The sequence below is a fragment of the Diplotaxodon limnothrissa genome, linkage group LG13 (genome assembly GCF_057381915.1).
Source record: "Diplotaxodon limnothrissa isolate DT_005_m linkage group LG13, D_limnothrissa_male_GT1.1, whole genome shotgun sequence".
NCBI classification, from domain to species: domain Eukaryota; kingdom Metazoa; phylum Chordata; class Actinopteri; order Cichliformes; family Cichlidae; genus Diplotaxodon; species Diplotaxodon limnothrissa.
Window position 1 is genome coordinate 11,440,668 of NC_140608.1, and position 12,840 is coordinate 11,453,507.

Sequence of the window (12,840 nt, forward strand, 5' to 3'; positions counted from 1 at the left end):
ATCTGTGTGCTTCCCAAGTACTGGCAGCTAATCTAAGCTTTAGATCATTTCCACTTTCCCATGTCATCAAGCTGGCTGTGACATCACTGGTCTAGTCCAATCATCTTTCTGCTGGCTTTCTTGAGGCCAGTCAGCCTTCACATATACTTCAAATGTCACTGCATATCTGTCATTCTTCCTTGCAGACACCATCATGCAACTAGTACTAGTATAAATACAGCATGAGGAACTAGCAGTAAACCACATAACTGGTTTGTGTGGTTTAAGTCTATTCACTCACAGGCATGGCTGCTCATCTCATCATGTTTCTCCTCTTCATTGTACTTAAAGGTCAGTCATAGAAATAATTTAATTGCCTCGTGTTTCAACAGCAAATGATAAAATTAATGAATAGTTTTTTTATTGGCACTTTCATACTTGCCAATGTTCAAATGTTAGTAGATGTATAATAGAGAAATCACATGAAGGAATAATATTTTAATTAAAGATAACCAGTTTAAGTAAATATAATCATTAAAGTACTTTATTTGTTCTTGTTGCAGGAGATCACAGCTTAACTACAGTCAGTCAAGTATCAGTGAAAGCTGGAGAATCTATCTCCATCCCATGTCTTTATGACTCCCAGTACGAAAATTATCTTAAATATCTGTGTAAAGGATACTATTATCGAGAATGCACATATGCAGTAAAAACAAACCAGCCAGGCCAGTCAGGAAAATATTCAATCTCTGATGACAAAAAACAAAGAATCTTCACTGTGACTATTAAAAAATTAAACGCAGATCAGGACAGTCATTACTGGTGTGCTGTGGAGATTCCTGGGATATGGAAAGATGTGAAAGTCTATTTTCATCTGTCTGTCACCAGGGGTAAGAATCCATAAGTACATTCAAGTACATTTCAAATAAGCCAAAATATTAGGAAAGACTTGGTTGTAATATTAGAATCATTATGTGAGTCATGATAAACATGTTTTTAAAAAATGCTCAAGAAGCTATAAATGTAAAGTAGAAGACTAGTAACAACTTACTACTTGTTCTCCATCAAGGTCCACCCAGTTTCTATGTGGATCATCAGGATATTACAGGTTTTAATGGAGGAAACATCACCATCAAGTTTTACAGTACACAAACTGGGAAAATAAAGTGGTGCAAGTTGGGCAGCGAGTGTGTAACACAGCCAACTGGATCAATAGATGGAACAAGAGTGAGCATTAATGAAAGTGCCCACAATGTTTTCACTGTCACCATGAGTCGAGTGACCACAAAGAGCAGCGGATGGTACTTATGTTATAAAGGAGACCTCCAGGTGCCAGTGCATTTAACTGTGAATGAAGCTTTCACACCCAGTAAGTACAACAACTCTGAACCTGAAATATGTTTGTATGAATATTCCACATGCATCATGATTAGCAATGCTTTGATGTGATATTAGAAAATATTATTCAGTTTGTTCTTGCTCGTAGCCTCAGTCATTCCTCACTGAATCTCACAGTTTTTTTTGTTTATTGATTCATTGTCTTTCCCAGATAAAACAAGTACTAAAGATCAGGATGAGCAATCAAGGTCAAAAGGACTGCACTGACATGCACTAGCTATACAACTGTGGTTACACGCTATGTATTTATTGCCATTATGTGAAAACTTTGACCTATGGAAATGATAATTGTTTGTTTTTATTCCACAGTGGTTCCCTAACAGTTCTCATCATCTCTTTGACTTTGTTGATCTTCTTTGTAACAGTGAGCTTGGTCATTTGGTTTTTGCTCAAAGGATCCAGTAAGTTTGCGCTCACCGTTGATGAAACCAGTTCGTTCTTCTTACATAATTTAACGTTAAATGTTGACGACACTGCAGTCGCGCTTTGAGAGTAAGTTCTTGTTTCTCTTTCAGAATGGACCAAAAGAGAATCATCAGGGACGGCACTGGTATGTGATGCTAATTCATTATGAATTCATTTTTTTCTAATTAATTTTTCATTATTTAAGAACAAGAATAATCTGGTAAGAAAAACCAAGTACTCTTTGTAGATGCAGTAGTGCAATACAGCTGCAGCACATGAATAAATGGTAATCATATCATGTAAATAACTTCCTTAATAATGGATATCTGTTGCATTACGGTTTCTCTTTTGGACACAGGCTCACGGGGAAGTGTATACGTCTGTTACACATAGAAAACAAATTTGGTTCCCTAGTTACAAAAAATGAACACTTACAGAGTGAGGAGAATCCCATTTACAGCAGCAGATGCAGAAGTGAAACATAAATGTGACAAACATAGAGGAAAGGACTATATCCAATCCTGCTGCAATAAAGATCTGTGGTTAACGGTTGTTACTGGCACTGTAAAGCGAAGTGGGAAATCATATTTTTCATGTGTTTCACACCAGCTAGAGTATGGAGTGTAAATTTAAAAATAACATTACACTTTACTGTTGCTCTGCTTCCATGTGTGATATACTTACTAATAACATTAAAGAAACTTGTATGTTCTGTTTGGAGATTTTGTCCAATAATTATTAAAGATCATAGGACTGATAAATATTCACAGATGTTGCCCCTTGAAAAAGGATATACAAAGAAAACACATCTAATAGCTGTATTGGGTAAAACACATTTTATATTCCATTTTTTAAAAGAATACATATCTTCCATCAAATTTATGTATATTTAATATTTGAATGTGATAGGAAGTCTTAAAGTGCTAATAAACTTTAAGGAGAAAACATCTTATCTCATACTCTAACTTCTTAGTCCACATATTCCCCTTGAAAGGGAACTATTCATGTGAAGTGTCTCAACCTTAGTAAATTGCCACATTTGGTCTAGTGCACACTGTTAAAAAAAGTTCCTCTTTAAAATGTTATATTGATATCAGTTATCAGAGGGACTAAGATACAGTGAACAGTGTATGTAAGAAAAGTTCAGAAGTGACAGCCATAAACATTCACAAACATAATGTTACACGCAAGTAATTTATTTTACTACACGTGCTTGTAATTGGATAAAAAAAGGTTTAAAGTCTGTTTTGATCTGTTTCATATCTGTCTCTTCTTTCTTTCTCAGAGTTTCACTGCTAAATGCGATGTGGATGTGACATACAGCTCTGTGTTTACTATGACTCAACAAACCACACAAAGGGTGCGTTATAAGAGCTCCGTATCACAATGTTTCTCAGACATTAAAACTTATGTTCTTTTTTTACATCGTCACCACACAAACAGCATGGCTCAGTCTTAGTGTGTCTGGTGGCTAGACCACTGCTTTAATTCAGACCAAATACCGTAAATATTAGCAACACGTTCAACTCTAAATCTTCAGTGCTATATCAGTAGCACTACTGTGAAAAGGATCAAAGCTTAAAGAATGCAGACACTCGCTTGTTTATCAGTTGCACTAAAAGTCATTCATAAGCGAGTGTTATTGTTCTGTTTGTTTAGACTGAAATATTAAATAGTTAGATGACTGAATACTTTTCTCTGTAGCCTAAAAGGTAATAATTCCTCTTTTCATCTAGATCAGATTAAACCTTTTTAGTAATTTGTGATCAGGGCTGGCAAAAGCATTTGCATTGCCATCAGCTGTTTAGTGTTAACAAATGCTGGCATGTATGAATGCTGAATTTAGATGGTAAATAAAGTGACCATAACATATAAACACTGTATAGTTCTCTCTTTAGTTTAAGCATCACATGCTTACTTAAGCATGCATTCCAAGAGCTGATGTTGCAGTATCCTCTGGTCTAGCTCATCTTTACTCATTCTGCCTAACTCTCATCTTTGCTTCTGTTCTCCCACAGACTGAAAGAGGCGCAGAAGATGTTACATACAGCACTTTGGCTGACTACCAAGCTCAAGGCACCTAATTATTGGATGGTTTAAAATGAGTTATAATAATTTGTCAGTTTGTGCTTTGTTTGCTAACTACAGCCCAGTTGACGTGTTTCAGGCATCAGATTTTTTTTTTTTTTTACCATATTTCTCAGTTCAGGTCACATTCCCTGATCAGAGACTAATAACTAGGTAACTACAGAACAAACGTCTGTGCAAACATGCAGGAAACCAGTTATTTATTCTACTCGGGATGATCTGTGCTTCCCTCACACTGAGGCATGCAGCAGCGCTTGTATGAAAATAATAATAATAAATTTGCCCAGAGGCAAGTCAAATATCTGGGTTATCTCAAAATTCTGAGCAAGCCAAATTTTTGAGACAGCCTGGAAATGTAACTTATGGATAACATTTTTTTTTACTGGTGGAAACAAGCTTCTATAGGAATTGGACACAAAAACTGAGATTTTAAAAGCTCAATAGTAACTCAGTGGTTAGTAGCCATACTCAGGAAATTATTTTTTTTAAAAATCTATGTATTTCTCTTTTGTATCTGACACAGCACTTACCAACCATTTACTAGTGCTATTGTAATCATAGATAGGCTGAATTAGTGATATATATGTCATATATATTTTTATATATTATATACAAGTGCTTTTCAGATTTTTATTTTTTGTACAGTATAGGTCAATTGATTTTTTCTTTACTTTTAAGTGATACTGTTACAATCTAAAAATAAAATATATTTCATTTCCCATAATTTGTTTGTTTTAGATGTAGTCCATAATATTAGGACGATACAATTGCATGTTAATTATTGTCATCATTACAGTATGTCATCAGCATTCATTAACTTCTGTGTTCATTGTAGCTTCATCTTTATTGTATTACAAAATGTGCCAATTTTTAAGTAAAACAACCTTCATGCCACATAGTGATTCTGGCTTTTGTTTGATTTCCATCCACCCTTCTTCTACTGCCCCTATGGGGGTTTTTTTTCCAGTAAAAAGACCAGAACAGCTCTCCTGGGACACATCCAGGAAGCATCTTTTCACACAGAGGAGCTGAGCCTTTTACAAATTGCACAACTCCTCACCCCATCTCAAAGTGTGAGCCCCACCACATGCAACAAGACAAGAGAAAACTACAGGACTCAGAAACTATTTACAGCTTTGGAAGGTGGAACAAGGAGGATAAACACAACATTAGGCAACTGGTTTATTTTGGTGGCTAAACAGTCAATACTATTCACAAAAATCTGCATACGCCCTTTCAATGTGGCAGAACAGAAAAATTACACTATTATGGTGGGCAGACATGAACTGCTTCACCCATGAGTATCCAATTCAGTTCCTGAGTTATGGAGTTGAAAAGTAGCAAGAAAAAGGGCGTGATGTCAGAACTTCCTCAGAAAATTCTCCTGTGTGAAAACAGTCACTGAAAATGTGAGCAAGCATTAAAACTAACACATTTTAACTAATGCTTCAAAGCACAATCTCCATTCCTTCAAAATTCTCACTATGAAAATCTGTTTTGTTTTTTTTACTTTAGACATCTACAGGATAAAATAACACCCGGGGGGGGGGGGGATACCTGAAACCAAGTTACACAATGTTTATCCCGTCTCAGCACAGGACACGTTTCAATCATAAATCAGTGTAGAAGTGTTTTAAAAAAAAAAAAAAAAAAAAAAAAAAGGACAGAAAATGAGTGACTATAACGATTATTGGGTAATTTGTTTATGTTGGACAAACATTTGGAAATGCATTAATCCACCAACTACACACATATATATATATTTCTTCAAGTCTGTACATTAAAAGTAAATACAAAAAAAAAAAAAAAAAAAGGAGAAATAAAACCTGTTTCAAGCTGGAACAGCTTAAAATGAGTGTGAGTATGCTTGTACCATCACACTCATTTGTTACTGGCTGCTGGTTCTCCACAAAAAAAAAAAAAAAAAAAAAAAAAAAAAAAAACCCAAAAATTTTTTTTAAAAAAAAATGGCATCTCATCCGATTGTAAAATAGTTTCAATTTTTGCAGCTACTGCATCAGGGGACGTTCAGTCAGAGTCGCACTCAAGCTGTTCTCTGTGTTTCATCTCCAAAAACTTTGCCATGTGCTCCAGTCGTGACGAACCTCGGTATATCCACTCCTTATGTTCACTCTCCTATGAGAAAAAGACTTAATTAATAAAGCAACTAAGTAATTAAAGGAAAAGAACCAGCAGCTGCTCATGCTACACATCAGATCCTAGTAGATGCAACTATGCTATCAATTTCAAAATCCTACTTCGCCTTATTTTCAAGTCATCTAATTCATGTGATTTTCTGAAAACTTCACCTCCGCCCTTTAGCTAGTGGTCACTAAGATTCTTATTTGTCACTGATTTTTAGCAGATGCACCTATGGCATCAATTTTAAGTTTCTATGTATATAAGAAATTGAAATAGCAATACAAGTATAGCCTACGGCAGTGATGAATTCTTTTATTTCTGCCTTAAAAAAAGCATATTGATGCAGATGTTTGTAAGAATGTGCCAACCATCTACAAGCAGATGCCACAAATATCAAATATTTTTCCACTAAGACACTAACTAAATATTTTCAACAAATTCTCTTAAACTTGAACTTTTGCTTTGAAAGAGAACACAGACCCAGTTTTTCCCATGTTTGAATAGTTGGACAGTGTTTGCATCTTCCATGCAAACTACTGGCGACTACAGCATCTTTGCAAATCCAAGGATAGGGTGACCAATTTCATCTAGCAACCTCCAGAAACCACTCACCAACCAGCTGCAGAATACACATCTCTCTTTAGCGAATCAAAGAACAGTTTCTAAGCCTGCAAGATCAGAGTTAAAGCAATCGATTTCACAGCCTGCCAGCAACCATCTGCCAACTGGTTGGGGAATACATGCTTTTTCCTAGCGATCAGCGGTTGCTAAATCATCGACCGATCTCTAGGCCTGTGTGACTGGAGCCACTCAGTCTCCATAAAGCAGTGTCAGTGTCTCAACTTTATCTATTATATCTCGTATAAAACTTAAAATTTACCTTAAAAAAATTACCTGTGAATGCTTTGTGTTAGTATTGTTCTAGATTCATAAATGTTATAAAATTCAGCTGAAAATCAAATATAAAATTTTTTAAACTAAAAGATAAATGAAATACTGACCTGAAAGATAACCTGCATTAAGCTGCAGTCAATAATCTGCACTTCACACTTTTGCAGGACTCCGTTCAATTCAGCATTAAGGGTCTGTCCAAGCCTGTACTGGGTTAACTGAGGGTACGGCCACTTATTCAGGTAATGTTCTATGAAGTCTTTGTGAGGGCCCTCTGGAATGTCATCTGCAACGTTTTCCACTTTGAAACAAAATTAAAAAGAAGAAAGAAAAAGTTGGTTACTCGTTTTATGTGTCTAAGAGCTGTACAGTCAGTAAATAAAAACACTTGACAGGATTTCTGAGTATATGAATATGAACCCCCCCAAAGTATAAAAACAATTCAACTTACAAGGTTTCCAAACCAAATGAATTAAAGGTAACCCAACATAGACCGGCGTGTGATCATCCAAAAAGATCAAGAACCTGGAATTGTAAAATGTGTTAGCATCAAGTCAAACTTCCAGCGTTAGCAGTTCCTAACAGAAAATCTTGGCTAAACAGTCAAATCTGATTGCACAGCACGCTATAAATTCATTGGGTTAACCATGGCCAAAAGGGTACACAAGTTTTCTAGCAATTTTAATCATAAAATTAAAATAAACACCTTAGGCGGTTCTTTCTGCTGGGGAGCTCGCCTACGACACCAGGCTGGAACCGGTACTTGTTATCTTGACACTGAATCACCACACGGGCACCAACATACAGCTGCTCCACCTTTGCTGTGGTGTCAAAAGCAACATGGTGTCCAGATACTAGACTCTTCCCTTTTTCTTCAAAACTGACTTTGTATTTTAACCGTCCGTCTTCTGCAAAAAGAGGGGAAAAAAAGAGACCAATTTTCACTTCAGTTTTATCAATTTATTTTCTCTCTCTTAAAAAAATATTTTCAGAAAAGCAAAACTTTGAAATTTCTTTCTGCACTCAGCTCACTGTGCCTACCTTGCTTCACCTGGCATCTAATCTCATGTTTTTAAAATCAGTCAAATGACAGCAAATGCACTTTACTTTTCCTATTTAAGGACAGGCAAACAAATTTCAGGTGCACTGCTTCTGGGCGATAGAACGATAACGATATGTACCGCGATATAACTTTTACTCGATAGAGAAATTAAGCTATCGCGATAGACCTCGCCGCTCTTGTCCTCTTAAAAAAATAAAAAATAAAATAAAATAAAGGTCAGCCAATCCAAATTAAGTAGCGCAGAGCCGAACCAATCACAGCCGCAGCGTCACGTCGCGTGACTTGTTACGTACAGCACAAGTGCCAAGCCGCACGTGTGTTTGTTTGGGAAGCAGCCAGCGGGTAATGGAGCCAGCGCGTAATGGAGGAAATGAGTGTGCCGACTAGAAAAATCAACCGAGCGTGACCGAAGAGAAAACAGATGATGGTTCCAATGCCGGAGAGATTGTCGAACGGAAGAGCCAAAGAAGTTCCGTAGTTTGAAGGTATTTCGGCTATTTCAAGTCTGACAAAAAACAGAGTAGCATGCACTGTAAATTGTGCCGAAAGCAAGTCTGGAAATACAATAAACTGGTGCATGCGTCACACTGTGCACCACGTTATTGTTTCAGTGAAATGAATTTCTACAATACTGTTAATTCTACTCTCTGCAGTGTTTAAATGCTTACATATACACACAGTTACTGTCCCTCCACACACACGACTCGGTTCTGCTTCTATGCCCCAGCTTTGTTTACTTTTTCCCACCGAGGCTTCTAGACTTCTGATTGGCCAACATTTCTGCACGGTTAGGAATCTAGCGCCACCTGCTGCTTTGGCATGTTCATAGCAGCATTTTCCTTCATTTCTCCCTTTATGTGTGGACGGGATTATTTTTTAAAACGAAAACGGAAAATCTCCGTTTTCAAAAATACCCGTGTACGTGTGGACGTAGCCTCAGTCTCTGAATGGAAGCGCTAATTCGTCATTCGGCTTTTGTCAGACGAAAGTAACTGTTAAAACTGTTTGAAAAGCTAAGCTATACAACAAGGAGAGATTGAGAATTTCCTTTTAGTTCTCAGTTTATTTGATATTGACAAAAGTTAGTCAGTTTTGTCTGTTCTTCTGTAAAACAAACTAAGATTTATTTTTAGAATTAATATTTTGTTTCTAAGTGGAATTGACAATTTAGTCTGTTTTGTTTGTTCTATTTTGAAACTTAAACGCTTTAGCGGCTGCCTTTTGTGTAGTTTGCAATATTTGCCTTTATTTATCTGAAAAAGTCTCATGTTCCTTAAGTACATCTACCCTGTTGAACTTATTATGGGAAATAAATATTTAAATAAAAACAAGCTGCTGATTATTTCACATTTTACTTGTGAGCAACGGCACATTTAAATCTTACAAATAGTTATTTGGCTTATATCGTGATAGATATCGTTATCGCCTGAAATGAAAAAAACATATCGTGATATGAAAAAATCTCATATCGCCCAGCTCTACTTACATATACCCAGCCACCAGAAAAACAAAATATACAAAAGTTGTCTTTTCCAAACTCATTCACTGCCATTAATGTGCAGTGTTGTTCTTATGTCTAAGGAAAATGACGCTGTGACAAGGAAAAAAAAAAAAGCTTTCAATTTCTACTGAGCATAAGATGAATCGCATTTTTGCTGGTCCTAGAGTAAAAACCTCAAAAGCATTCACAAAAACAGAGGAGAGAGAAAAGAACAAAACACATCAGAAGATATTTCAAATCTCTAGATCATCTGAAACTAAATACAATTAACAGTTATCAATTACTTTCAGCCTTTTCTAATGCAGGATTTTGAATCAACTTTTTTCAATGCATGAATTCTTTCAAACATTACTGTAATATCTGGCAGAATTTTCTCTTACCCCTTGTAACTATCTCGACTATTTTCCCCCGTTGCCACCTCATAGGTCTTCTCCTAGCCAGAACTACCATGTTCAATTTGAGTTCATCCTTCTGTGCCTCAGGTCGGGCAGTTATTACTTCCTTGGAGGAATGGCCAAACACTGATGATATTATAACAGGAGCCACATCTGCCGCTTTGGGGGGGGGGGGGGACGACACACAAATGTTTAAAATTCTTTAAACCACTGCTGTTCATCTGTAAAGAGAAGTTACGCTAATTTTATGGCGTCTGTGACCTTACCATTGGTGCTGGTGCTCGGAGGTGAAGCAGGTGGTGGTGTTCTGTCGCTCTCACTGCATTTGTTCATTCTTGCAGGTTTCTGTGTATTGTTGGAGGGTGAAAAATCTGAATCACTGGAATCAACTTCTGGCTCCCACTGCATATCAGAATCAGAGCTGCTGAGAGACTCATCTTCACTGTAGAACTGCTGAGGCGTTGGTGGTCGCAGAGACCTCACCTTATATTCAGGAAGTCTAGTCAACACTACCACTGGCTTTTTAAATGGTCTGGGACAGTCCAAGCCGTTTTGGCATAGTTTCCTCTTTCTGGCAGTTTCATTTACACAGCAAACTGAGTCATTTGGAGACTCAAACATATGTTCTGCAAAGAAAAACACAAGTGTAAAATGTGATGTGCAATTAAGACAAAAATAAAAATAAATACAAAAGCAAAACTAAACTAAAACAAACATTATGTTTATGTTGCAGTCTAATTAGATGTTAAATTAATAAGAAACTTTTGATAACTTATTTTTTAAATACTCATTTTATTGTTCAATAAAAAGCTTAAGATACCATGTGGACATGGATGAGATTTTTGGTCACTAGTACAATACATGGGCCATTTCATCTCCAATCCAGTTACTAAGAATTTCATGTCACAATACATTTTGTGTGTTTTATTTTGCATTACCATTAAATACAACTACATACAATATACACTTTTGATGCCTCTGTCCCAATTTACAGATCCTGATTCGTTTTATGATAAGAGACATTAAAGACAATTTCAGGTGTTTATCTTTAACAGTTTTTTTTTTAGATATTCATATTTAAACATTGTCTCAGACTTTGAAGGGCAAGCAAACATGCTGGATGGAAGTCGAAAGAACATTTTTCAGATCTACAGCTTGAAAATTACTTGATATATGAAACTAAAATTTTAAAGCAATGATTTTGTACAGTGATGTGAAAAAGCGTTTGCATCTTTCCTGATTTCCTTTTTTTTTGGGCATGTTCATCATACTACATGCACTACACCTCGCCTCGGTGTAGTTCTTTCCAAATATATTTTAGTATTTTAGCTTGTGACTACATTTGCAAATCGAGAGTTTTGATTTACTCTCATGGGACTGGTGAGGGACCAGACAAAGAGAGAGTCAAAAGACCCTTATGAGTGAATAATCTAGGGAATAGTTCAGGGGAGGTGTGTGCCTGGTGGTCGGGCCTTGACCCATTAGGTCTGGCCGGGAGCAGTCCGAAGCAGGGATAAGTCCAAACTCTGGACTATGAATTTTTTTTTGACAAATGGTCAAGTGGAAGGCTCAAAGTGATATAACAACAACATACTTACTTTCATCCTCACATTCATAATCCAACAGGTTTTCTTCTGTCTTCAAGGACTCCTCACATTCATAATCCAACAGGTTTTCTTCTGTCTTCAAGGACTCCTGAAGTAACAATGTTTTCGTCTCCAACTGATCCACAGTCATAATCATAGCCATGGCCACTATAACAAAAATCAAACATTGGAGCTTTCAGTCATTTATTAAAGCTTCTGTACAAAGATAAGTGTAAGCAGACGAGTTGCTGCCCCAAGGGGAGAAGTTTAAATATTTTGGGGTCTTATTGACAAGTAGGGTAACTTCTGCAGTGTTGCGGATTCTGTATTGGCGTGGTGAAGAGAGAGCACAGCATAGACGCAAAGCTGTCAATTCACTATCTATGACCATACCTTCACCTATGGTCACGAGATGTGAGTAGTGAACTTTGATATCCCCAAAGGTCAGCTTTGCAAACGACTGAACTCCTCATCCTTTCAACAGGGACAGTAGGGCCACTACTCCTTCGCACCAAAAGGCACCAGTTAAAGTGGTTCAGGCATCTAACCAGTTCCCCTCTGGGCACATCCAACCAGGAAGTGCCCTCGAAGGTAGACCCACAAGCTCCTAATTACATCTCTAGCCTGACCCGGTATTGCCCCAAGTGACCTGAAAGGAGGTGGTGTAGTACATGTGGTCGGTCTGGGCCCAGGACCCAGGACTGAATAAACGACAAAATAAATAGACTATCTGACACAAGAGTTTATTATGAGCACCTTGGGGTTCTCTTGTATGGTTTTCTAGTAACACGAAAAAAAATAACTACGCCACTTTATAAAAGAAAAAAAACACACACACACAGCTTAACCGGGGAAAAATACTACACGTACTGTAGAAAATAAAGACATGAATGCAGGAAAAAATGAGTCAGTTAACACGGCCGTTTAATAAAGGCGTTCACGTGTGTTTTGACTTCTTTCCGTTAGCTTTTCTTTAGTACAACAAATGCCGTTAGCTTAACTGTTCCTTTTTACGGCTGAAAGTTAACCTAACGATCACGATTGTTCTTATAACCAAGAACACAGACATACCTGTTGTTGTATCCCGAATATCCACCTCAAAAATCACAAAGGTCTGGTCCTTTTTGTGAGCAGAAGCAATTAAAAGCTAAAAATCGGTCGCTCGAGCTAGCTAACTTCCTTTAGCACTGACAGGCTACGTACAAAAGGAAACAAAGAAACATACCGTTAAACTTCCTTTCAGATTTTGCATCGCAAAAGTATTTAAATTACACAAAACAACTCGCACTACGATTCTTTTTTGCTACTTAGACGTGTACGAAAATAGGAACCATTCCAAAATTTGCTTTCATACTTTGTGGCAACTAGGCCCCAAAACAGGTAGGTTGCCCG

The 12,840-nt window shown here is 37.0% G+C and overlaps 2 protein-coding genes across 3 annotated transcripts; one reads left to right on the forward strand and one right to left on the reverse strand.

Annotated features, from left to right (window-relative positions):
• The first annotated feature begins 284 nt into the window (after positions 1-284).
• Positions 285-3,866, forward strand: LOC146619896 (polymeric immunoglobulin receptor-like). Its single transcript, XM_085369850.1, has 8 exons — positions 285-330; positions 543-869; positions 1,049-1,348; positions 1,529-1,565; positions 1,687-1,778; positions 1,893-1,927; positions 3,068-3,142; positions 3,801-3,866. The coding sequence occupies exons 1-8, from the start codon at positions 285-287 to the stop codon at positions 3,864-3,866; spliced, it is 978 nt and encodes a 325-aa protein (XP_085225976.1).
• Positions 3,867-5,831: 1,965 nt separating this feature from the next.
• On the reverse strand, positions 5,832-12,838 carry LOC146619897 (histone-lysine N-methyltransferase SETDB1-B-like). Of its 2 annotated transcripts, XM_085369796.1 has the most exons (8): positions 12,520-12,838; positions 11,461-11,616; positions 10,129-10,488; positions 9,848-10,021; positions 7,610-7,811; positions 7,355-7,428; positions 7,014-7,204; positions 5,832-6,006 (listed from the first exon to the last, which is right to left on the reverse strand). In XM_085369796.1, the coding sequence occupies exons 2-8, from the start codon at positions 11,609-11,611 to the stop codon at positions 5,899-5,901; spliced, it is 1,260 nt and encodes a 419-aa protein (XP_085225922.1). In that variant the 5' UTR covers positions 11,612-11,616; positions 12,520-12,838; the 3' UTR covers positions 5,832-5,898. The 2 variants fall into 2 exon arrangements, with proteins under 2 accessions (XP_085225922.1, XP_085225923.1); XM_085369797.1 differs by lacking the exon at positions 9,848-10,021.
• Positions 12,839-12,840: the final 2 nt, after the last annotated feature.